The 26,174-nt window shown below is 35.6% G+C and overlaps 1 protein-coding gene across 1 annotated transcript in view; it reads right to left on the reverse strand.

Moving 5' to 3' along the window:
• The window catches only part of MRPL13 (mitochondrial ribosomal protein L13), a 66,611-nt gene that overhangs the window by 10,480 nt on the left and 29,957 nt on the right, over nt 1–26,174 (reverse strand). The window contains exons 5-6 of the mRNA XM_017530711.2: nt 24,667–24,753; nt 20,588–20,709 (exon numbers count right to left, since the gene is read on the reverse strand). Coding sequence (XP_017386200.1) covers nt 20,588–20,709; nt 24,667–24,753 — 209 coding nt within the window. The remainder of the gene's footprint in view (nt 1–20,587; nt 20,710–24,666; nt 24,754–26,174) is intronic.

Here is a 26,174-nt window from a genome sequence, read left to right on the forward strand (position 1 = left end):
AACCACATAAAACAAGTCTGCAAAATAACAAGCTAGCATCATGACAGGATCAAATTCACACATAACATTATTAACCTTAAATGTAAATAAGCTAAATGCTCCAATTAGACATAGAATGGCAAACTGGATAAAGAGTCAAAACCCATTGGTATGTTGTCTTCAAAGAGACCCATCTCACATATAAAAACACACATAGGCTAGAAATAAAGGGAAGGAGGAACATTTACCAAGCAAATGGAAAATAGAAAAAAGCAGGGGTAATAATCTTAGTTTCTTACAAAACAGATTTTAAACCAACAAAGATCAAAAAAGACAAAAGGGCATTACATAATGGTAAAGAGTTCAATTCAACAAGAAGAATTAACTATCCTAAATATATATGCATCTAATACTGGAGCCCCCAGATTCATAAAGCAAGTTCTTAGTACCTACAAACAGACTTAGGATTGCCACATGATTTTATGGGAAACTTTAATGCCCCACTGACAATATCAGATCATCAGGACAGAAAATTAACAAAGATATTCAGGACTTGAACTCAGCTCCATATCAAACAGACCTGTTAAGATATCTACAGAACTCTGCATCCCAAAACAACAGAACATACATTCTTTTCATTGCCACATGGCATTTTACTTTAAAACTGATCACAGAATCTGAGGTAAAACACTTTGCAGCAAATGCAAAAGAACTGAAATCATAACAGTCTCTCAGATCACAGCACAATCAAATTAGAACTCAAGGCTATGAAATTCACTCAAAACCATACAACTACATGGAAACTGAACAATCTGCTCCTGAATGACTCCTGGGTAAATAATGAAATTAAGGCAGAAATCAAGGAGTGCTTTAAACTAATGAGAACAAAGAGTTTCACAGCAAGCTCAGCTGGACCCAGGATGGTCCAGTTCTGTGGGGGGAAGGGCACCCGCCACTACCAAGGCAGTCTGCCATTACTGAGGCAGTCTGCCATTAACGAGGCAGTCCACCATTACTGAGGCAGACCGTCATTACCAAGGCAGTTCTAACTATACCTCTAGAAACAAAACCATAAGGAAGTTCACACAGCAGCTGGACAGAGCCCATGGCAGCTTAGCAACACATCTGCTGGCAGACTGTCACTAGGCTACCTCCTTGCTGGGCAGGACATGTCTGAAAAAAAGGCAGCAGCATGTCAGGAACTTATAAATAAAGCCCCACCTTCCCAGGACAGAGCACCTGGGATAAAGGCGGTTATGAGTTCCGCTGCAGCAGACTTAAACGTCCCTACCCAGCAGTTCTGAACGAAACAATGGAGCTCACAGCTCAGCATATGAGCTCCAATAAGCTGTCTCTTCAAGCAGCTCCCTGACCCCCATATATCCAAAGAGACACCTCATAAAGGAGAGCTCAGGCTGACATCTGGTGAGTATCCTTCTGGGATGAAGATAACAGAAGAAGAGACTGGCAGAAACCCTTAGTGTTCTGCAGCCGTTGCACGTGATCCCGAGGCAAGCAGGGTCTGGAGTGGACCTCCAGCAGTCCTACAGCAGAGGAGCCTGACGGCTAGAAGGAAAACTAAAAAACAGAAAGAAATACCTTCAACATCAACAAAAAGGATATCCACTCAGAGAAACTATCCAAAAGTCATCAACTACAAAGACCACAGGTAGATAAATCCATAAAGATGGGAAGAAACCAGTGCAAAAAGGATGAAAACACCCAAAACCAGAACACCTCTCCTCCTCCAAGGGATCATAACTCCTTAACAGCAAGGGAACAAAGCTGGATCGAGAATGAGTCCGATGAACTGACAGAAACAGGCTTCAGAAGGTGGGTAGTAACAAACTTCTCTGAGCTAAAAGAGAAGTTTCTTTGCATGTTCTAACCCAATGCAAAGAAACTAAGAACGCTGAAAAAATGTTTGATGAAATGCTAACAAGAATAAACAGCTTAGAGAAGAATACAAATGACCTGATGAAGCTGAAAAACACAACACCAGAGCTTCGTAAGCATACACAAGTTTCAATAGCTGAATTGGCCAAGCAGAAGAAAGGATATCAGAGATTGAAGATCAACTCAATGAAATAAAATAAGAAGGCAAGATCAGAGGAAAAGGAGTGAAAAGAAATGAACAAAGCCTCCAAGAAACATGAGATTATGTGAAAAGACCTAATCTACATTTGATAGGTGTACCTGAATGTGATGGAGGGAATGAATCCAAGCTGGAAAATACTTTTCAGGATATCATCCAGGAAAACTTCCCCAACCTAACAAAGCACACCAATAGCTAAGTCCAGGAAATACAGAGAACACCACAAAGATATTCCTCAGGAAGAGCATCCCCAAGGCACATAATTGTCAGATTCACCAGGATTGAAATGAAGAAAAAAATGCTAAGGACAGCCTGAGAGAAAGGTCAGATTACCCACAAAAGGGAGCCCACCAGACTCACAGCTGATCTCTTGGCAGAAATGCTATAAACGAGAAGAGAGTGGGGGCCAATATGCAACATCCTTAAAGAAAAGAACTTTCAGTCTAGAACTTTATATCCAGCCAAACTAAGTTTCATAAGTGAAGGAGAAATAAAATCCTTTATAAACAAGCAATTGCTGAGATATTTTGTCACCACCAGGCCTGCCTTACAAGAGCTCCTGAAAGAAGCACTAAACATAGAAAAGAACAACCAGTAGCAGTCACTCCAAAAACGTACCAAATGGTAAAGAGCATTGACACAATGAAGAAACTGCATCAACTAACGGGCAAAACAACCGGCTAGCATCAAAATGGTAGGATCAAATTCACACACAACAATATTAACCTTAAATGTAAATAGGCTAAATGCCCCAATCAAAAGACACAGACTGGCAAATTGGATAAAAAGTTAAAACCCATCTCACATGTAGGGACACACATAGGCTCAAAATAAAGGGATGGAGAAAGATTTACCAAGCAAATGGAGAGCAAAAAAAGGCAGGAGTGGCAATCCTAGTCTTGGATAAAATAGACTTTAAACCAACAAAGATCAAAGAGACAAAGAAGAGCATTACATAATGGCAAAAGGATCAATGCAACAAGAAGAGCTAATGATACTAAATATATACGCACCCAATACGACACACCCAGATATACGAAGCAAGTTCTTAATGACATACAAAGAGACTTAGACTTCCAAACAATGATAGTGAGAGACTTTGGCATGCCACTGACAGATCAATGAGACAGAAAATTAACAAGGATATCTAGGACTTGAACTCAGATCTGGACCAAGCAAATCGAATAGACATCTACAGAATTCTCCAGGAATTCTGAGGAAGTAAATCACTCCTCAGCAAATGCAACAGAATAGAAATCATAACAAACAGTCTCTCAGACCACAGTGCAATCAAATTAGAACTCAGAATTAAGAAACTAACTCAGAACCACACAACTTCATGGAAACTGAACAACTGGCTCTTGAATGTTGACTGGATAAACAATGTAATGAAGGCAGAAATAAAGATGTTCTTCGAAACCAACGAGAACAAAGACACAATGTAACACAGTCTCTGGGACACATTTAAAGCAGTGTCTAGAGGAAAATTTATAGCAATAAGTGACCACAAGAAGCAAGGAAAGATCTAAAATCGGCACCCTATCACCAAAATTGAAAGAGTTAGAGGAGCAAGATCAAAAAAAAACTCAAATGCTAGCAGAAGACAAGAAATAACTAAGATCAGAGCAGAACTAAGGAGATAGACACACACACAAAAAAAAACCCTTGAAAAAAATCAATAAATTCAGGAGCTGGTTTTTTGAAAAGATCAACAAAATAGACTGCTAGCCAGAATAATTAAAAAAGAGAGAGAGAGAAGAATCAAATAGATGCAATAAAAAACAAAAAAGGGGATATCACTACCAATTCCACAGAAATACAAACTACCGTCCGAGATTACTACAAACAACTCTATGCACATAAACCAGTAAACCTTGAAGAAATGGATAAATTCCTGGACACGTGCGTCCTCCCAAGCCTAAACCAGGAAGAAGTTGAAACCCTGAATAGACCAATAACAAGGGCTGAAGTTGAGGTAGCAATTAATAGCCTATCAACCAAAAAAAGCCCAGGTCCAGATGTGTTCACAGCCGAATTCTACCAGACGTACAAAGAGGAGCTGGTACTACTCCTTCTGAAACTATTCCAAACAATACAAAAAGAGGGAATCCTTCCCAAATCATTTTATGAGACCAACATCATCCTGATACCAAAACCTGGCAGAGACTCAACAAGAAAAGAAAACTTCAGGCCAATATCCATGATGAACATAGATGGAAAAATCTTCAATAAAATACTGGCAAACCGACTGCAACAGCACATCAAAAAGCTTATCCAACACAATCAAGTAGGCTTCATCCCAGGGATGCAAGGCTGATTCAATATACACAAGTATATAAACATAATCCACTACATAAACAGAACCAAAGACAAAAACCACATGATTATCTCAATAGATGCAGAGAAGGCCTTTGACAAAATTCAACAGCCCTCTTTGCTAAATTTCTCAATAAACTAGGTATCAACAGAACGTATCTCAAAATAATAAAAGCTATTTAAGACAAACCCACAGCCAGTATCACACTGAATGGGTAAACACTGGAAGCATTCCCTTTGAAATCTGGCATTAGACAAGGATTCCCTCTCTCACCACTCCTATTTAATATAGTATTGGAAGTTGTAGCTAGAGCAATCAGGCAAGAAAAAGAAATAAAGGTTATTCAATTAGGAAAGAAGGAAGTCAAACTGTCTCTATCTGCAGACAACATGACTGTATATTTATAAAACCCAATCGTCTCATCCCAAAAATCTGCTTAAACTGATAAGGAACTTCAGCTAAGTCTCAGGATACAAAATCAGTGTGCAGAAATCACAAGCACTCCTATACACCAATAACAGACTTAAAGAGAGCCAAATCAAGAATGAACTACAATTCACAAATGCTACAAAGACAATAAAATACCTAGGACTACAACTAACAAAGGATGTAAAGGATGTAAAGGAGAACTACAAACTACTGCTCAAGGAAATAAGAGAGGACACAAACAGATGGAGAAACATTCCATGCTCATGGTTAAAAAGAATCAATATTGTGAAAATGGCCATACTGCCCAAAGTAATTTATAGATTCAATGCTATCCCCATTAAGCTACCTATGACTCTCTTCACACCACTGGAAAAAAACCACCTTAAACTTCATATGAAACCAAAAGAGAGCCTGCATAGCCAAGACAATCCTAAGCAAAAATAACAAAGCTGGAGGCATCACGCTACCTGACTTCAAACTATACTACAAGGCTACAGTAATCAAAACAGCATGGTACTGGTACCAAAACAGAGATATAGACCAATGGAACAGAACAGAGGCCTTGGAGGCAACACTACACATCTACAACCATCTGATCTTTGACAAACCTCACAAAAACAAGCAATGGGGAAGGGATTCCTTGTTTAATAAATGGTGCTGGGAAAACTGGCTAACCATGTGCAGAAAGCAACTGGATCCATTTTTGACACCTTACACTTTTTTTTGACATCTTACACTAAAATTAACTCCAGGTGGATTAAGGACTTAAACATAAGACCTAACATCATAAAAACCCTAGAAGGAAACCTAGTCAAAACCATTCAGGACATAGGCATAGGCAAGGACTTCACGACTAAAACACCAAAAGGATTGGCAACAAAAGCCAAAATAGACAAATGGGATCTAATTAAACTCCAGAGCTTCTGCACAACAAAAGAAACAATGATTAGAGTGAACTGGCAACCAACAGAATAGGAAAAAATTTTTGCAATTTTTTCTACCATCTACCCATCTGACACCAATCTACCCATCTGATAAAGGGCTAATATCCAGAATCCACAAAGAACTAAAACAGATTTACAAGAAAAAAAACAAACAAACCCATCCAAAGTGGGAGAAGGATACGAACAGTCAACTTCTCAAAAGAAGACATTTATGAGGCCAACAAACGAAAAAATGCCATCACTGTTCATTAGAGAAATGCAAATCAAAACCACATTGAAATACCATCTCACACCACTTAGAATGGTGATCATTAAAAAATCTGGAGACAACAGATGCTGGAGAGGATATGGAGAAACAGGAACACTTTTACACTGTTGGTGGGAGTGTACATTAGTTCAACCATTGTGGAAGACAGTGTGGCGATTCCTCAAGGACCTAGAAATAGAAATTCCATTTGACCCAGCAATCCTATTACTGGGTATACATCCAAAGGATTATAAATCATTCTAGTATAAAGACACATGCACACGTATGTTCAGTGCAGCCCTCTTTACAATAGCAAAGACCTGGAACCAACCCAAATGCCTATCGATGACAGACTGGACAAGGAAAATGTGGCACATATACACCATGGAATACTATGCAGCCATAAAAAACAAAGAGTTCATGTCCTTTGTAGTGATATGGATGAATCTGGAAACCATCATTCTCGGCAAACTGACACAAGAACAGAAAATCAAACACCACATGTTCTCACTCACAGGTGGGTGTTGAACAATGAGAACACATGGACACAGGGAGGGGAGCATCACACACTGGGGTCTGTTGTTGGGGGAATAGGGGAATGATAGTGTGGGGTAGGGAGGTTGGGGAGGGATAACATGGGGGGAAATGCCAGATATAGGTGACGAGGGGATAGAGGCAACAAATCACATTGCCATGTAGGAACCCATGCAACAATCTGAATGTTCTGCACATGTACCCCAGAACCTAAAGTGCAATAAAATATAAACATAAAGACAACATTCATGCAGCCAACAAACATATGAAAAACACTTCAGCATCACTGATCATTAGAGAAATGCAAATCAAAACCACAATTGAGGTACCATCCTCATGCCAGTCAGAATCGAAATCATTAAAAAGTCCAGAAACAACAGGTGCTAGGAGAAAAAGAAACACTTTTGCATTGTTGGTTGGAGGGTAAATTAGTTCAACCATTGAGGAGGACAGTGTGGCAATTCCTCAAACATCTAGAGACAGAAATATTATTTGATCCAGCAATTCGGTTATATACTCAAAGGAATATAAATCATTCTATCATAAAGACAAATGCATGTGGCAGCAATATTCACAATAGCAAAGACATGGAAACAACCAAAATCCCCAGACTGGATTAAAAGAATGTGACACATATACACCACAGAATACTATGCTGCCATAAAAAGAAATGAAATCATGTCCTTTACAGGAACATGGATGGAAGCCATTATCCTCAGTAAACTAATGCAGGAACAAAAAACCAAACACCACATGTTCTCACTTATAAGTGGGACCTGAAAGATGAGAACACATGGACACATGGAGGGTGGGGGAACAACGCACTCTGGGGCCTGTTGGGAAGAGTCGGGGAAGGGAGAGTATCGAATAGCTAACGGATGCTGGAGATGGGTTGATCTGTGCAGCAAACCAACATGGCATACGTTTACCTATGTAACAAACCTGTACAACCTGTGTATGCATCCCGGAACTTAAAATAAATGTTAAAGAAAATAAACAGACATTTTGAAAACAGGTGTAAAAATACGTAATAGTTTGAGTTCCTTTAAAAAGTAGATGAACTTTGTTTGCCCAGAAACAACTTAATCTATTAGTCCCTTTCTACACTTAAATTTATAAATGTTTTCTAAAACTAAAGACTCACAGGTACCACATAGCCTACCTAAGAAGACTGACAGTCTACTAGCTGAGTAAAAGAACTCTACCAGAATTTTAAATTGTTTATTATTAAACTTTGAGCAACACAGGCACTGATCTGGGAAACTAGCCACATATGTTTTCATATCAGCCATCTATAACAATAAAAAGAGAAAATGCAGAATTTTGCCACTTTGTTTCTGAAATCTCTATCCAAATATAAAAACTACATCCAAAGTCTGGGAAATGACAATCTGATATGACAGCTACACGCAGCTCCAGAGTATACTTTTTTCACCTTTGGTATGTGACTCAATATGCTCAAAGCAGTTCTTAGTAAAGAGATATCAGTACATTTTAAGAAACAATTTATTATCCCATCCACCTGGTTCATATAATTACAAAGGGCGTGGTAGTAACGCAATTGGAAAGAACTCTAAGTTAATATCACACAAGAAGTCTGCGACTCCACTCAATAAAATTAAATGTGTTTGGTCACAGTCACCAGTTGTTTCCACACAAAAGGTTAATTAATTTAATTGAAATGAAATGATAATACCACCTTTCAGTGGAATTTATAAGTAAACTTGAAGGGTATAAGCCACCAAACAAAGGAATGCAGACACTGACCTCAAGGTAATAGAGGGCTAATGAAACCCAAATTTGTTTCAAGAGTTTTTTGCAGGAAGTATAAAAATAAGGGCCCTGTCAAAACTATAGCAGTGATGAGAGAAAAGAGAGGTCAAGTTCAGAATTTTGGAAACAAAAGAGTAACAGGTTGGGTTTGGAGGTGGATGGAATGGGAGAGAGAAGAGGAAAGGAGCCAAGGGGATGACATTCAGAGATGACTAATTTTCAGATTGAAGAATGAAGCTATGCTATTTTTCAGGATAGGGAATACAGGGTTGATTCTGAATATGATAAAATCTGGACATGGCAGATAGGTAGAAATTCGAATTTGGCACTTAGGAAACTTGAGGCAAGAGGGAACAAATTGGAACATCTGTAACACAGATTTCTGCTTTTCTATGCCACTTCTCCATGTTACGTGGCCCCACTTAAAAATCTTCAATGACCCTCTCTTGCATTCTCAAAGTTCAAATACTCCAGAATTAAACATATACGCCTCCACTACATGGCCCCAGTTAACCTTTCTGAGTCATTCTTTCTACATTCTATTTTCTATATCCTGGTCCCTCGACACTGCTTGCTATTGCCCAGATAAATACCTTCACACTGCTGAACTTGGATACCTGAAATTTCCTCTTTCACTTATCTTTTCTCTGCCTGGCAACCATGACAAATCTTTCAAAATCCACCTCAAAGGTTACATTTTCTGTCAAGCTCTTCACAACAATTCCTTTCTAACATAGACTGGGCTCCTTTCTCTAGGATTGCCAAAGAACTTAATGCATACTTCTACTACAAATGTTTCTCTAATCATACTGGCTCTTCCTTGTTAATAACACATGAGTGCTTAGTAGGTGCCACAAAGTATAACAAAGACTTCACATGAATTATTTTATCCTCATAACTACTTTGTAAGAAAGACATTTTACAGTGACAAAACTTAGGCTCAGAGTAGCTCAGTAACTTGTCTAAGGATATACAGCTGGAGGTACATGGCAGGGATTTGAGTGTAAACAATTTGACTCCAGTGCTTGCAAGCACTATTTTATTCTATATAATGTCTCTTAGGCTGCCAGTCCTTTGAAGGCAGGGTCCTGATATGATTATCTTATAATGCCAGCAGCCAGAACAATGCCTGATACATAGTGGATGCCTGGTGTATCTGTGACATGAGCACAGTACAGAGTACAGCGACCACCTTGGAAATGCCACTTCATTTGCAAATTCATCTTTAAATAATTGGGATATTTTACAGATGTTTAATTTGCTTCCAAAGTGGGGAAAACAGTGCCATGGCCAAAGACTAGATATTTAAGAGTGGCATAGCTGGAAACATAAACTTATACAGGAGACAATTAATGATACACAGTTTTCAGGAGGTTTCCCTGTGGGGAAAACAGGTTTTTACACTAAATAAGGTTTTACTTCTCTCTGTCTCAAACACAAATGAAAACAAGCATACAAACAACTCTTTTGTATTGCTTATTCCTTTCCACTAAAAGAAAGAAATTCAAGGTAATATAAGAAAAGGAGAGGAAAGGGCTATTTATGTCTGTGCTTCTCAAACTTGAGCAGGCATACAAGTTGCCTTGTTTCTCACGAGAATGCAGCTTCTGATTTCACTTCGTCTGTGGAGGGGCTCACGATTCGGCAATCCTAACAAGCTCCCACTAGATGCATTGCTGGTTATAGACCACATTCTAATTAGCCTGAGTTCCCCTCAGACTGAAGACAGGGCTATTTATAAGACAGAGGAGCACTCTAGTAATAAATTCTTAACACTATCTAACGGAAGGTAACACACATACTTCCTCCTAGGCTAGAGATGACTCAATTTGATACACAGTATCCTTCCTGGTTCTCTTCTCCCAAATTGTAGTTCAAGTAGCTTTAGTACTTGGCAAATATATTTAGGTTCTTTAAAAGTTGGTAACCTATATATGGTAACATTATGCAAACTAGAATTGAATTCTCCGATTACGTTGCTTACATATTTTTCTTATTTTGTGCTGAGATTACCTAATCTCCTCACTAGATTAAATAGTTTTTAAAAACAAGAAATGTGGCAACTAACACATTGGTTTTCATACCAGTGGATGCCTAAATATTTGAAACTTAAATGAAATAGCTTAATCTTTTAAAAGGCGGATGATAGGTGAGTGTATATTCTACATTAACCCTACTTCTTTGTCACTGTTTCATTAGAAATAACAAATTATGTAATTTTAAAATTAACAATCAATGTTAATGTTACATATGGTTAATATATTTGTAAATAATAACAGCAACCTAAAATAACCACAGGAAATCTTTGGAGGGATATTTCAAATGCCATTGCTGAAAGCTAATGTCTGTCCATTTTTTTTCACATAAATTATACAAATTTACTCCTTGACAGAAATATAAGTTGTATATTAATGAAATTACCATGATCATTTTTTTTAGGCATATAATACAAAGTATCCATAATTGGATATTTTAGAGTTGTACTAAAACAAGGCCTGTTAAGAAAAATGTCTATTTTAGCTATAGTTATACAACATTGAAGTAAGCAACAAAAACCAAAACATGAATTTATCACACTTTATGAATTAAACATCAATCTCCCTTTCAGTGAGGATAAGATTCCATTCATGCATTCATTCATTCAGTAAATTGACTGGTCAGGTCCTGCTGTGGGCACTGGGAATGGAGTAGTGAGCAGAACCAAGTCCTCATCTTTATAAAGCAGTTTCTAACAGTGTACTGTGTGTGTGTGTGTGTGTGTGTGTGTGTGTGTGTGTGTGTGTGTGTGATATAACTGTTATCTAATGCAGCTATGATATATATTTTATATATAATTTATATATATTATATGCTTATATATAAAATATATATGAAACATATATGAGCTTTGATTTTTGAAGTGAAAGTTTTAAACTTTCACTTGTGTGCTTAGAATATACTTGGGAGATTACTGAATCATCTAAGAAATAGCTAACATAAAACTTTCTTTAATTCATTCTCTAACTTGTGTTAAACTTTCATAGCTATCAAACGTTCTGTAACAATCATCTATTTTACAGATAATACTTGTTACTAGCAAAAACTGATTTAAACCATGTAATTTTTGAAAACAGTATTACTTTTTTGAATGAGAAAACAGAACTTGAAAAAGGCCTATCTGAGCTGTAGAAAATATTCCATGGTGCTTGTGACTGTTCAGAAACAGTTAAAATTATACCACATCCAACATCATTCTGCTTCCTATAGCAAATTCTTTACCATACGTATCCCTATGCAAAACACTGCCTGCTACTCATTAAATGAAACAAGCAAAATACTACTCATTAAGATGAAATAAGCACATATCAAAAAAGCAGAGATGCAAATTCAGAAATGACAGAGGTCAAAAGATTTATATTATCTTGAGAATGAAGTAATTTCTGTAAAAGAATTAACCTCTTAACATTAGGAAAAACCTTTTTGGAGATTTTAGTTTGCATTATAAAATGGTAGGAAAAATTTACTTGGTTGTAAATAAAAGGAAACATCAAGTTATGAAGCACATGGCTATGCTACAGTGTGATTAGCAACACAACATTATTGGTCCTACTAACAATAATTTAAGTAAAAAAAAAAAAAAAAAATCCTATTTCAGCTGTAGGTCCAGGAAATTGAGTGTAGCCTAAGTGTAATAAATCTCAAAAATATTTTTTCTTCATTAGGTTTTGTCTTTTCAGTCTCAAATAATACTTCTTAGTATAATGCTTATGCTATGAAACACTTAAAAGACTAAAATAGGCCGGGTGCAGAGGCTTATGCCGGTAATCCCAGCACTTTGGGAGGACAAGGTGGGCGGATCACAAGGTCAGGCTAACATGGTGAAACCCTGTCTCTATGAAAAATATAAAAAATTAGCTGGGTGTGGTGGTATATGCCTGTAATCTCAGCTACTCGGGAGGCTGAGGCAGGAGAATCGCTTGAACCCAGGAGGTAGAAGTTGCAGTGAGCCAGATCACACCACTGCACTCCAGCCTGGGTAACAGAGTGAGACTGTCTTAAAAAAAAAAAAAAAAAAGACTAAAATACTATTTGGATGGTGAACTAATCTTAAAAGCAATAAAAGGTCAGTTTGAGTTTTAAATCACTTCCATTGTATGAATGAAATTATTTAGAATAAATCATTTTAGGAAATCTGGTGATATCACATATTCTTTAAATTAAAGATGTTAGTGATACTGGTCATAGGGAGGTAAAGTAATGGTGCCTTAATACTCATTTTCCTAGGTACTGTATCATCATCCTGTTCAGAAAACATTCAACATACATTTTTGTTTTGAAAAAAAAAATTTTTAAATCTCTTCCTGATTATTCTTTTGTGTTTCTTCCCTTTCAGATCCAGATCTACAGATCAACATACTTTTAAACAAAGTAAACCTGTAAGATTATTGAAAACTGCTGCAAATCAAATGATTTTTTTTTCAATTAAACTGAACAGAAATTGCCGTTACATTCAACTACACTTTTTTTAGTCAAAATCGGTATCAGCTAGGATTTAGAAATGATCTGGTTTTTGTTATTTAAATACAGACTACTTTTTAATTTTAATAGCCAGTCCCAAAAGAACAGTACAGCTTTTTTGTTCATATCCAAAAGAACAGTACAGCTTAGAATGCCTAATTTGAGCAAAACTCAGGTCTGGAAAGACTGAAGTCTGTCAGTGAAGTCAACGCTGAGCTGGTTGAAATGGGTAGGAAAGTTGGAAAGTAACCTTAGTCCAGAAGTCCAGCTAATGACTTCTGACTCTGAGCAGCAAATTAAGTTAAATTGTGGAGAAAATGCCACATGACTAGACTAGCATAAAATTGTGGAAAATCTTAAACCTGTCCAGATCCCAGCAACTTATGGGATTAGAAAAGGTAAAAATCCTTCTTCACAGTCTTCAACTAAGTCTCTGATCTGAAGCATATTTTATAAAGACATAAGTAAAAATAATTTTTTTCTGAGTATTAAGTAGATCTGAAAATGGGTAGTTTTGGGGATTAATAGCTTTCATATTAGAGAATATACACTAAGCTTAAATCCTTACTCTCTTCTCGAGCTACAAACTAAACAGGATGCTCACCAATGCAGTGCTAATGTTCCCAGCACCTGAAACCCAGCTTTTCTCTACAGAGCTGAATGGATTGCCCATTACACTCCCTAATCCTCATCTTACTTTCAGAAAAGACAGTTCTGCACCAGCAACGGTTGTACTCATGCTTCCTTGCCTTCATCCTTACCATCCATCTGTCCTTCACAGGCACATTTCTGAAGGCACACTTTGAAGAGTGAAATACCAGAAACAAAGGTTTTTATTATAAACACCTGTTTTCAAGCAGGTATTGATGCTGAAACCTTCCATGGTTAGCTTCTCTACAAGGGTGAGAATTTTGCTTCAAATAATCATTTCTTAACTAAATTAACAAGTAAGAAAAAATAATGCAAAGCAATTCAAGTTGAAATTTTTCACATACCTAGTTTTCCCTAAGAAAAGCTCTCCTACATCATTTTGCAAAAATTGAAAAAGTTTAAAATGATCCAAGTTTTATTTGTATACTATATTTTGAAAAATTTCCATTATAATGAGCATAGTTAATTTCCATGATTATTAGGGTTGTGAAATGTGTTGGCAAAACTGCAATAATCATGGAAATAATTATTGATAGTATTAAGATAAATTGACCATCTTTAAAGCTACAATCTCAAACAACGGAATTGTGAAGAAACGATAGTGCTATTTTTTTTCTTTAAAGAGAAAAAAAAAAAACCTGAAGCGTAAACCCCATAGTCATCATTTGCACTTTGCAAACACATATATGCTTTGTACCATCAAGAAATATAAAATATAACTTCATAACAAATTTTCACAAAATTTATGTGTCCATGAGATGTAAAATATACTAACACACCAAGTATATCCACTAATTCAAGAAGTGAGATGAATAGGCAATACTGCCCCATAGTACATTTAAAATGGCTTTTAGTTTTTAAAAAGTATAGTTTTGTCATAAATATCAATTTCAATCCTTATCTCCTACCATAGCTTAAAAATGACAACAACTAATGACTGAATGACTAACAACTAGCAAAAGGAAACCTAATGTATGCTGAAATTAGGCCTGAAAGAATATAATCTTTGCAAGTGATTTAAAATAATTTAAATAAAATCCCAACAATGATAGCTTTTAATTAAGAGTTAAAGCAATTTTGTTAATCATCTATTGGGTTCCAAGCTCTTTGATAATTGTTTCTGCTGCTCAGAAGCTTTTAGTCTCTAAAGAAAAGTTAATAAACTTATATTTAACCAAATATTAATAACAGTTCAAATTATATGATGTATATTTTAATATTATAAACATATTTTAAGTTTTATTACTAGGGAAACAAACACCAAAGCAAGCTATTTTTGTGGCTATTTACTTGTGGCATAATGCAGGTACACCTGTTTCAGTAAAGTCTGCAGATTCACCATCAGATCTATCTTAACAAATACCAGTTACTACATTCCAAAGGAAGATTATATTCTTGGCTTTCCTATGCTGGGTAGAACGAAAGCATATCTTACACAAGATCCTTCTCCAAAAGGAGAAAAATTTTTTTCTAATAAAGGCAAGCCTTCCAATAATAAAAATCTCATGTTCCATGAATTGAATTGCATGGCATATTAAATATTTTAATTCTAATTCTAAAGTATACATTCAATAGTATAACTTTATAAAATGGCATAGTTCAATAACTAAAATAGTACAGTCCAATAACATAGGAACTAGCCATATGAGGCTGGTGTAATTATTTACTAACATGTAATTTTATTTACTAAAATTACATCAAATTAAAAATTTCATTCCTTAGTCACATTAGCCACAGTGCAAGGGCTCAAGAGCCACACGTCACTAGTAGCTACTGTATTTGAAGCGCAGATAGAGAGTTACCTTCTTCCCTTCATCCTTCCCTCCCTGCTTCCTTTCTGTCTCTTTTTTTTTTTTGAGATGGAGTTTTGCTCTGTCACCCAGGCTGGAGTGCAGTGGTGTGATCTCGGCTCCCAGCAACCTCCGCCTCCCAGGTTCAAGTGATTTTCCTACTTCAGTATCCCAAGTAGCTGCTATTACAGGTACCCACCACCACACCCAGATAAATTTTTTTTGGTATTTTTAGTAGAGATGGGGGTTTCACCACGTTGGCCAAGCTGGTCTTTAACTCCTGACCTGAGGTGATCCACCTGCCTCAGCCTCCCAAAGTGGTGGGATTACAGGCATAAGCCATGGTGCTGGCCTCCTGTTCTCTCTCTTTCCCTCCAGGTCTTGCTCTGTTGTCCAGGCTGGAGTGCAGTAGCATGATCATGGCTCACTGCAGTCACAACCTCCTGGGCTCAACGGATCCTCCTGCCTCAGCCTCCTAAGTAGCTGGGACTATAAGCAAGCATGTGCCAACACATCTGGCTACTTTTTTTGTTTTTTGCTTTTGTGGAGACTTGGTCTTGCCATCTTGTCCAGGCCAATCTTGAACTCCTGGACTCAAGAGATCCTCCTGCATTGGCCTACCAAAGTGCTGGGATTATAGGCATGAGCCACCATGCCTGGCTGAGAGCCTTTTTCATCATTGCAGAAAGTTCTACAGAAAAGCCTTGAAGTAAATCATCATCTATTTCTTAGACAAGTTTTTGGTTAATCCAAAAATGACTATTTTTTTCCTGGTGACATGCTTTTCATGTAATAAAGACTAACTAGACTTGATGTCAGCTCAAATGTGCAGGGAGAAAGAAATATAGAATGATTTATATCAAATGACTAGTACACCTATACCATCTGTACACTTCAGTAAATGTATACCCATTTTATTATTTTAAAAATACAAGTTACCATATGTGTGTTACTATTTATGAGGAAAGATCACAACTTTAATAAAGCATAAAGAAAAACTTGGTGTCTAATGCATATTCCTGCCTCAGGGAAATCTGGAATGAAAAGAGAGGGCAGGAAAATCCATTCCCAGAGTAGTAACTAAAAAAAATGCATCAAGTGGCTCTAAGTTTCTCTAAAAGTCCCCTTAAAAATAGCTATAGAAAAGCCTTTTCTAATTCTATTAATAAAATGAAGGCACTTGGAGACCTTCTAATTTGTTTTAAAAGAAAGCGGAAATCACTTGGCAAAATGAGCATTTTGGTCAGTACTCTGAATATAATAACACTAAATATAATTTCTGAATTGTTATTAGATTATTATGCTGCCTGGTTTAACTGATTTAGAATACACTTTAGAATATTTATGATATATGACTTCAAGTGTATAATATGTATTTGTACGTATATGATTTAACATCTCATTTATTATTTCTAGTTTTAAAAAAAGAGTACCACACCCTTCTTGGTCAGGAAAATAAATTCATTTATCACAGTGTTTCTATAAGAAAATCAGACACATATTTACAGAACTTGTTCTAGGATGGTAACCTGTCAAAACTTCAAAGACAACTAAAATGTTTTTAGTATATAACTTTTCAAAGCTGAATATTTTGAAACTACATCAATTTAAGTACATTTACAATAAAATACTACACTAGCAAGCATGTTAAAACAACACAGAATTTGCAACAGCAAAAAAATTCTCCTATTAAAAACTTGGTCAACACTTCAAGTGTGCTAAGTAGCTCACTTATTTCTTCCAGCAATTCTTGGAAGTATGGACTGGCTCTAATTCACAATTGAAGAAACTGAGCCTCAAAATGACAGACGACTTATGTAGGGTTATAGAGTTAGCTACTATAAAGGCAAGACTTGAATCTTGGCTTGGGTTTTTCTAAAATTTCATTAACCTATTCATGACAACTTCACAATTAATTTTTGGAGAAAAAGCTCATCTCTTCATTCTTTCAAAAAACTTACTGAGCATCCATTATGTGCCAAGTATTATTTCTAAGTGTTGGGCATGCAAATGCTGAACCAGACAATGTCCCTGTCCCCTTGAAGCTGACATGCCAATACAAGAAGGGGCATTCCAGCAGGGTTAGGAGCATGACCCAGCAGCTAGCTAGTCACTCAGGCTTAATCCCTAATCTATCATTTACAACTATGTGATATTAGTCAAGTTACTTTATCTCTCTGTGCCTACATTTTCTCGTTTAAAAGGTAAGGATAAAAATACTACTGACTCATTAGATTGCTCTGAGGATTACTAGCTTGATACATGTAAAGCACACAATAAGTGCTTTGTTAGTGCTTGCTATTTTTATTATTGCTATGAGTGTAGGGAGACAAATAATAAACATGCATATAAATTAATGAGAGTACTATAGATACTGATAAATGTGAAAAAATGAAAAGTGGTCTTTGTTTCATATTTTCTAGAGATTTTTTTCCTAAAGTCACTTATAAAAGGTGATTAAAAAAAAATCTAGGTCTTCAAGGATGCCCTCTCTCACCACTCTTATTCAATATAGTATTGAATAAGGGCAATCAGGCAAGAGAAAGAAATAAAGGGTATTCTATTAGGAAAAGAGGGAGCCAAATTGTCTCTATTTGCAGATGACATGATTGCATATTTAGAAGACCCCATTGTCTCAACCCAAAATTTCCTTAAGTTGATAAGCAAATTTAGCACAGTCTCAGGATACAAAATCAATGTGCAAAAATCACTAGCATTCCTATACACCAATAACAGACAGAGAGCCAAATCATGAGTGAACTCCCATTCACAATTGCTAACAGAGAATAAAATATCTAGGAATGCAACTTACAAGGACCTCTTCAAGAAGAACTATAAACCACTGCTCAAGGAAATAACAGAGGACACAAACAAACAGAAAAACATTCCATGCTCACGGTTAGGAAAAATCAGTATCATGAAAATGGCCATGCTGCCCAAAGTAATTTATAGATTCAAGGCTATCCCCATCAAGCCACCATTGACTTTCTTCACAGAATTGGAAAAAACTACTTTAAATTTCAGATGGAACCAAAGAAGAGCCTACATAGCCAAGACAATCCTAAGCAAAAAGAACAAAGCCAGAGGCATCACACTACCAGACTTCAAACTGTACTACAAGGCCACAGTAATCAAAACAGTATGGTACCAAAAAAGATCTAACAGACCAATGGAACAGAATAGAGGCCTCAGAAATCATGCCACACATCTACAACCATCTGATCTTTGACGAACCTGACAAAAACAATGGGGAAAAATTCCCTATTTAATAAATAGTGTTGGGAAAACTGGCTAGCCATAGGCAGAAAGCTGAAACTAGATCCCTTCCTTACACCTTATACAAAAATTAACTCCAGATGGATTAAATACTTAAACATAAGACCTAACAACATAGAAACCCTAGAAGAAAACCTAAGCAATACCATTCAGGACATAGGCATGGGCAAAGACTTCATGACTAAGACACCAAAAGCATTGGCAACAAAAGCCAAAACAGACAAATGGCATCTAACTAAACTAAGGAGCTTCTGCACAGCAAAAGAAACTATCATCAGAGTGAATAGGCAACCTAGAGAATGGGAGAAATTTTTTGCAATCTATCCATCTGACAAAGGGCTAATATCCAGAATCAATAAAGAATTTAAATTTACAAGAAAAAAACAAACAACCCCATCAAAAAGTGGGCAAAGACTATGAACAGACACTTCTCAAAAGGAGACATTTATGCAGCCAACAAACATATTTAAAAAGCTCATCATCATTGGTCATTAGAAAAATGCAAATCAAAACCACATTGAGATACCATCTCATGCCAGTTAGAATGATGATCATTCAAAAGTCAGGAGACAACAGATGCCGGAGAGGATGTGGAGAAATAGGAGTGCTTTTACACTGTTGCTAGGAGTGTAAATAAATTAGTTCAACCATTGTGGAAGACTGTGGCAATTCCTCAAGGATCTGGATCCAGAAATATCATTTGACCCAGAAATTCCATTATGGGACATACACCCAAAGGACTATAAATCATTCTGTTGTAAAGACACATGCACACTTATGTTTATTACAGCACTGTTCACAATAGCAAAGACTTGGAACCAACCCAAATGCCCATCAATGATAGACTGGATAAAGAAAATGTTGCACATATACACCATGGAATACTATGCAGCCATAAAAAAGGATGAGTTCATGTGCTTTGCAGGGACATGGATGAAGCTGAAAACCATCATTCTCAGCAAACTAACACAAGAACAGAAAACCAATCACAGCATGTTCTCACTCATAAGTGGTAGTTGAACAATGAGAACACATGGACACAGGGAGGGGAACATCACATACCATGGCCTGCTCAGGGGGTAGGGAGCTATGGGAGGGGTAGCATTAGGAGAAATACCTAATGTAGATGACAGGGTGATGGATGCAGCAAACCACCATGGCATGTGTATAACTATGTAACAAACCTGCATGTTCTGCACATGTACCCCAGAGCTTAAAGTGTATATATATATGTCTTAATTAATTTATTCTATAAATACTGGCTGAGTGTCTACTTAATTTGTCCAGCACCATGCTCAGGACTAAATAAGACAAACATGTAGCTTCCTCATGAACTCTAGCAAGGAAGACAGATAGTAAACAGATAATTACACAAATATATAACTAATCTAGAATAAATCAGTAAATGGAAGTATACGATGAGAACCCATAATGGAGAGCCTAACCCAGTTCAAAGATCACAGGAAGGGCTGCCTGAGGAAGTTATATTTAAATGCTTGGTCATCTGGATATCCCCGGCAAAAAAGGCTATAAACAGCTAGATGGGAAACAGAACATCTTAGCAGTTTTATGGACCCTAGGTAGAGAAAACTGCATAGAGGAGAGCAAAAAGTATTTTTTAATTTTGTTTTTCTATTCAAACCAAGACTATTAACAAGTATCCAGAATTAATGACTTTTCATTAGATAATAGTCTTGGTTTATAAAACAATGTGGAAAACTGAGAATCATTTCATTTTCGATTAATAACAATTCATATATCTTTCCTAAAGACTACCATCAGTCTAAGGAAGGTCAACCCAAACAAAATATTTGACAATTACAGGCACCAATGAACATCCTCGCACTTATCTAGCAAGGTCTTAATGCTTAAAATTTTTTGGTTCTAACGTCTACATCTACAGTTTATTTGTAGGTGGTAGCTGCTGAATTTCCATGGCAGAGAAAAAATGAGTTCACTTTTCCCGCCCTCAAGGATTTTATTTAATCATTTGGTTGAGCAAACAGGGGATATCAAAAGATTAAAAAAAAAGAGAAGAAGAAGAGAAACACTTACGGAGTCCATAATCTTGGGAAAGCGTCTATTTCTTCTTGTGTGTACTCATCCAGACGTTTAGGTATTTTTCGTGGTTGTGGAAGCTCTTCCACTAAATTCTTAAGAATATCTTCTGGAATATCCTACATTAAAAAAATTTAGATTTAATTTTCTTAAAATATCTTTCTTAGCAATAAATTACTAATAGTAAATTAAAAAAAAATAAGCAAAAGAATGCTCACAGAAGGAAAATATAATCTTTAAAATAAAAACCTTGTAAGAATTCCCAAAAAGCACATTAGATTAATAACAGACATAATCCCATAATAATAAGATACCTATTTTTTAAAAAAATATGTGTTTATTTCCCTCTTTTCAATTGCAAAAGGACACTGCTGTAGCTCATTCTCATGCCTGGTCATCTGAAGGGTGTATGTACTGGGTCTACCAGGTCTAGTGCCACTACCTTTCAATCAGTGCTCCAACTGTGGCCAGAAAAAATTTTGAAAATGAAAATCTCTGAGTCATTTATTTATCTAAGAAACATTTACTGAACTTCTGAGAACCAAAAATTGTGCTACATGCTGGGCATATAAAGGAAAATAAAAAGATCATGCCTTCTAAAGCCTTATAATTTGTAAAAAGTCACCTCTCAGCTTAAAATCTTTCAGGATAAATCTTTAACTCCTTTGCTAAACCTGCTTAGTTAAACAGTGTCCTTACCACTAGTCCATCTTTCAAACTTCACTTCTCCACACACAAACCCCCATGGTTTCTGACTATCAACCTCTTCATCTTTCATGTGTTTCTCTAGACTCAAATTGTGGTATCTTTATTTGTATTCCCTTGACCAGAACCACGTGCCCCCTATTATGTATCCAATGTTCAGAAAAATGAAGAGTTGGAAGATTGACCTGCCAACAGAATGAACTGCAGTGGAGAAAAGCTTGAGACAAGAACAGTTAAGTGGCTGTTTTAGCAATCAAGGTAAGATTTTTTTAAAGTTTGAATTTAGATGGTGAAAAGCACACTAAAGAGTAAAGCACATATCTAAGATATTTTAAAAGAAGAAAGCATTGGAATTAGACTAAAAAGGGATGATAAAATGAAGAGTGTGCATAACCAAAACAATGAACATTTATATTGTACTCATGGGGCAGAAATAAGGAAGCTGGGAGAATGAACTGTACTGTGAGACTGGATGATAAATTAAATTTTCGGAACTCTATTGAACTAATGGTAAGGTATCAATATGGAAGTGTCTTATAAGCATTCTTATAAGGAGAATAGATGTAATTCCCTCTTCTCATTAGTGTGCACAGAAATTTTCAATAAAAGGATTATTATATAGAAAATTTCAGTTCTCTGCAGAGAGCACTATTACAAGTGGGAATCCAATATCTCGCCAAGGACACGGCATCAAATAAGGCATCGTTCTGACCAATTCTTAAGACATGTTGTCTTAAGACATACTGTCTTGAGAACCAGAATAAAATTGTATAACTGTAGGATCACAGAGCTTTATTGTACTGTAAGCTTGTTCTAAAATCCAATATAGCAAAATATTTATAATACTTTACGCAATTTAAATACATTTTACAAATTGTGGTTTGGATAGGCTGAGTCACTGTCAACATATACAAAACACATACATACTATTGATAATGTGCTTCTTTATTTAAAAGCATTTAACAATATTTAATATCCTGTCGCCTGTCCTTATCACTTCCTCAGCATATTCAAATCTGCAAGTATAATTACAGAGAGTCAGGGCTTTCTCTGCTGCAAATCATGAATCAATCAGTTCTCCAATTTATTATAATGTCCCTTCTTTCTGAGGATACAAAATTGTCAATCAATCAGTTCTCCAAATACTAAGTTCCTTTTGCTAGGGAAATAGCACGTGGAAAACAAGATTTGGGAACTAACAGTTATGCTCAATTCTATTGGTGCTGTCATTTTATTTTTCTAATATATAAAATTTTAACATTAACATAAAAAATAAATTTAAAAGATAGTCTCTGAAAAAATCTCATTCTTTTCTTCTTTGTACTCATAGTCTAGTAGTGGCCAGTCTTCTCTTCTCATTTATTCTTTCTGTGCTGCTTTATGCAAAAAGAAGCACACATAAATATATGCTTGTGTATAGTATGTAAACATGCATATAAACGTAGTATGCCATCTACATTCCTTTTTACCTTGTTTGTTTTCACTTAACAATATATCCTGGAAAGCACAACTTACCAAGTCACAAAAATATCTGTCATTCTTTTTCTTTAAAAAAATTGCATGGTACTCGATAATTTATTTCCTATAAATAAGCATTATTTTTCTTATTGTATCATTATGAATACAGTGAAAATAATCATGTGTATGTCTATCTCCAAGATGTATTTTTATAAATGAGATTGCTGGATCAAGGATAAATCTCCTGATGTATGTATTTTTGTTAAATGTTACCTAATTAATTCTCAGGATTCCACATGAGATGCACCATGCTGTACTACCATCAACAATGTCTGAATGTGCCTGTTTCCCCCATGGCCTTAATAAAATGTACTGTCAAGCTTCTGAATATTTGAACTGGACTCATTTATTTCATAGTCTGAAATTAAGTAATTTCCTATTTAACTAAACTACCATGAATACTTAAAATATCTAAACTCAAACCTATCTTGTAAATGAAATAAATATTATTTTTGTGTCTTTTAGAAATTATGGTTTCTAAAGAAATGTGGCAATACAATCAGAAATAGTAGTTCCTAAATTTTTGCAATTTCATCATGAAGGCATCCTTGGATGATGATACTGCTCCCATACATGCTACCTTAAAGGTAAAGTTAATAGTAGAAAATTATTCTACTTATTCATTTATTGCAAAGACAATAAATTAATCATTTTGATAAAGCATGTATAATGTACTCATTATTAACTATTCATGTGTTGTTTAACAGTAAGAGCACATGAGTAGCATAAACAATCATTATAACCCGATATTCTGGAATAAATTTCTTTTGTGAGACAAGAGTCTCACTCCGTCACCAGGCTGGAGTGCAGTGGCATGATCTTGGCTTACTGCAACCTCCATCTCCAGGGTTCAAGCGATTCCCCTGCCTCAGCCTCCCTAATAGTTGGGACTACAGTTGTGTTCCATGCCCAGCTAATTTTTTGTATTTTTAGTAGAGACGGGGTTTCACCATGTTGGCCAGGATAGTCTCGACCTCTTGACCTTTTGATCTGCCTATCTCGACCTCCCAAAGTGCTGGGATCACAGGCATGCGCCACCAGGCCTGGCCTTCCTGGAATAAATTTCTACATTATTCCTTCAGGAGGAACAAGAAGGACAATTATAACCATGGTAATGACAGCAACCGGCACTTATTGTGTCAGGCCCTGTTCTAAGCAATCTACAAGCGTATTTTAATCCTTACAACAATCTTATAAAATAGGTACTATTATGATGTCCATTTCACAGATTAGAAAACAGAGATAAGTAACGAGCCCATGTCCATGCAGTCAGTAAATAACGGAGTACAGATTCAAAGCAAGGCAGTCTGTACTGCACTCAATTGTTTTATTATAGAAGCTTTAGTATTTCATTACATTATATTAAGGAGAGAAGTACTTAATACTAAAAAATAAAAGTGTTTATACTTTTTTACAAGTAATTTTTAGCAGAATCAATTATGAATATGAACAAGTATTCTAAAGTTAAATCATGGAAATAATAACAACGAAAGTTAAGCTATTAATCCATGATTAACAGAAGTTTTGCTACTGGGCACATAAAAGCTGAACTAAATTAACAGTTTTTCATAGTGAATGAAATTATCAACAAGTACCTTAACAGGGGTTCTGATCACAGCTCCTTGTTCAAAAGCAAGCAGTGCTTAAAATAAAACTTAAGGTTCATTTTATGTTTTAAAATATTAATAAAATTATCATTTTTATACATACATATTCACTTTAAAAATACAAAAATATTTCAGACGTTGATATAAAATGTTTGAAAATAAGTTTGCGGCATTTATTCAAAAGGAAAATAAAACATTTAATTGAAAATTTCGGAAAAGCATTGTTACCAATGACCGCTGACTTACCTCATCTGGGAAAAGATGCAACCTTTGCATCATTGTTCTTCTGTGAAGGTTTTTTGGCAGCATGCCATAAATAGCTAGTTTTACAATCTGAAAAACAGATATACATAGGACACAATAAGAAAACTGTGACTTGGGATAGTAAGAAAGCAAACATAATTAGAGATGATGATGAAAATGAGGGGTTTCAATTCAACATGAATATAGGAAAGAAACAGACATAAGTGGATACGTGGAAGCAACAGAAAAGAAACTTTTATTACTTTGTACGTTACTATTTTTTTTGGCTGCATTTATTGTTTATTTAGAAAATGAAAAAAAGAGGAGATTAAAAGTAACCTTCATATGTGCCAATCTTAGATAAAATCATTGATTGTTATCATCTACACTCATATTTCAGGGGTATAATTTGATGTGTATTAAAGCTAAAGCCACTAAAGCAAATCAGACCACAAAGTCTCATTACATGCAAAAGCTAATGGGATACCATATATTTTCCATCTATCTTCTATTTTTTCTTAGTATTAAGACTTTATGTTTTTGAGACATCATTTAAATATGTGTGTGTGTGTGTGTGTGTGTGTGTGTGTGTGTGTGTGTGTTGTTGTTGTTAAAATTAAAAGCGATTAAAAATTTAGGTCCTTAGTCACAAAAGTCACATCTCAAGTGGTCAGTTGCTATGTGGCTAGTGGCTACCATGTTTGACAATGTAGACACAGAATATTTCCATCATGGCAAAAATTTCTACTCTATAGCACTGATTTAGTTACTAGCATTTAAATTTTTCAATGTTTTAAAAGTTGTAAACTGAAATTGACAATGTTAAGACTATTCAGCATCTTTTCTGGATAAGCAAGTAATTACATACTCTGAATATCATCCTAAAGACAATTTTATTGTACTAGTAGCATTATATGGCATCTGATTTTCACATTTGTAAAAAATTCAGTTGTATTTATTTGAATTATTAAGTTGGTATTTTAAAAATTTGCCCTATTAGAAAACGCAAACATCACACTCAAATTAAAGAAAACCTAGAAGATGTGAAAAGATTATATGCTAACAGGGAGGAAAAAAGGTAGACATACAAATGTATATAAACAAAGAAATATACATGAAACAACATGTACATGTGAAGAAGTGATTCTAGCTGCACAGACATGAAGTGTAAGTTTTAAGAAATTCAGAAAATAAAAAAGATAGAATAAGATAAAGTTGGTAAATACTGAAGACCTTCCTCATATGATCATATCCCAGGGCACATGTCATTTGTGTCACAGAAGAACTTTATTATATATAGAAAGGGGGGAAATCAAATAGAGAAACTATGTTAGAAGAAAATATAAGGACACAGAACCTCCTAAAGAAACTAAAACATATGACAGAGAGAAAAAACACATAAGGAAAGGGCTAAATTGGTATATTCATCTGAAATTAGAATACCTCACTATAAAAAATTTAAAATATTTAAAACTATTACCTATTTAACTATTAAATATTAATTAACACAT

The sequence above is a fragment of the Cebus imitator genome, unplaced genomic scaffold, assembly GCF_001604975.1.
Source record: "Cebus imitator isolate Cc_AM_T3 unplaced genomic scaffold, Cebus_imitator-1.0 Scaffold68, whole genome shotgun sequence".
Taxonomy (NCBI): domain Eukaryota; kingdom Metazoa; phylum Chordata; class Mammalia; order Primates; family Cebidae; genus Cebus; species Cebus imitator.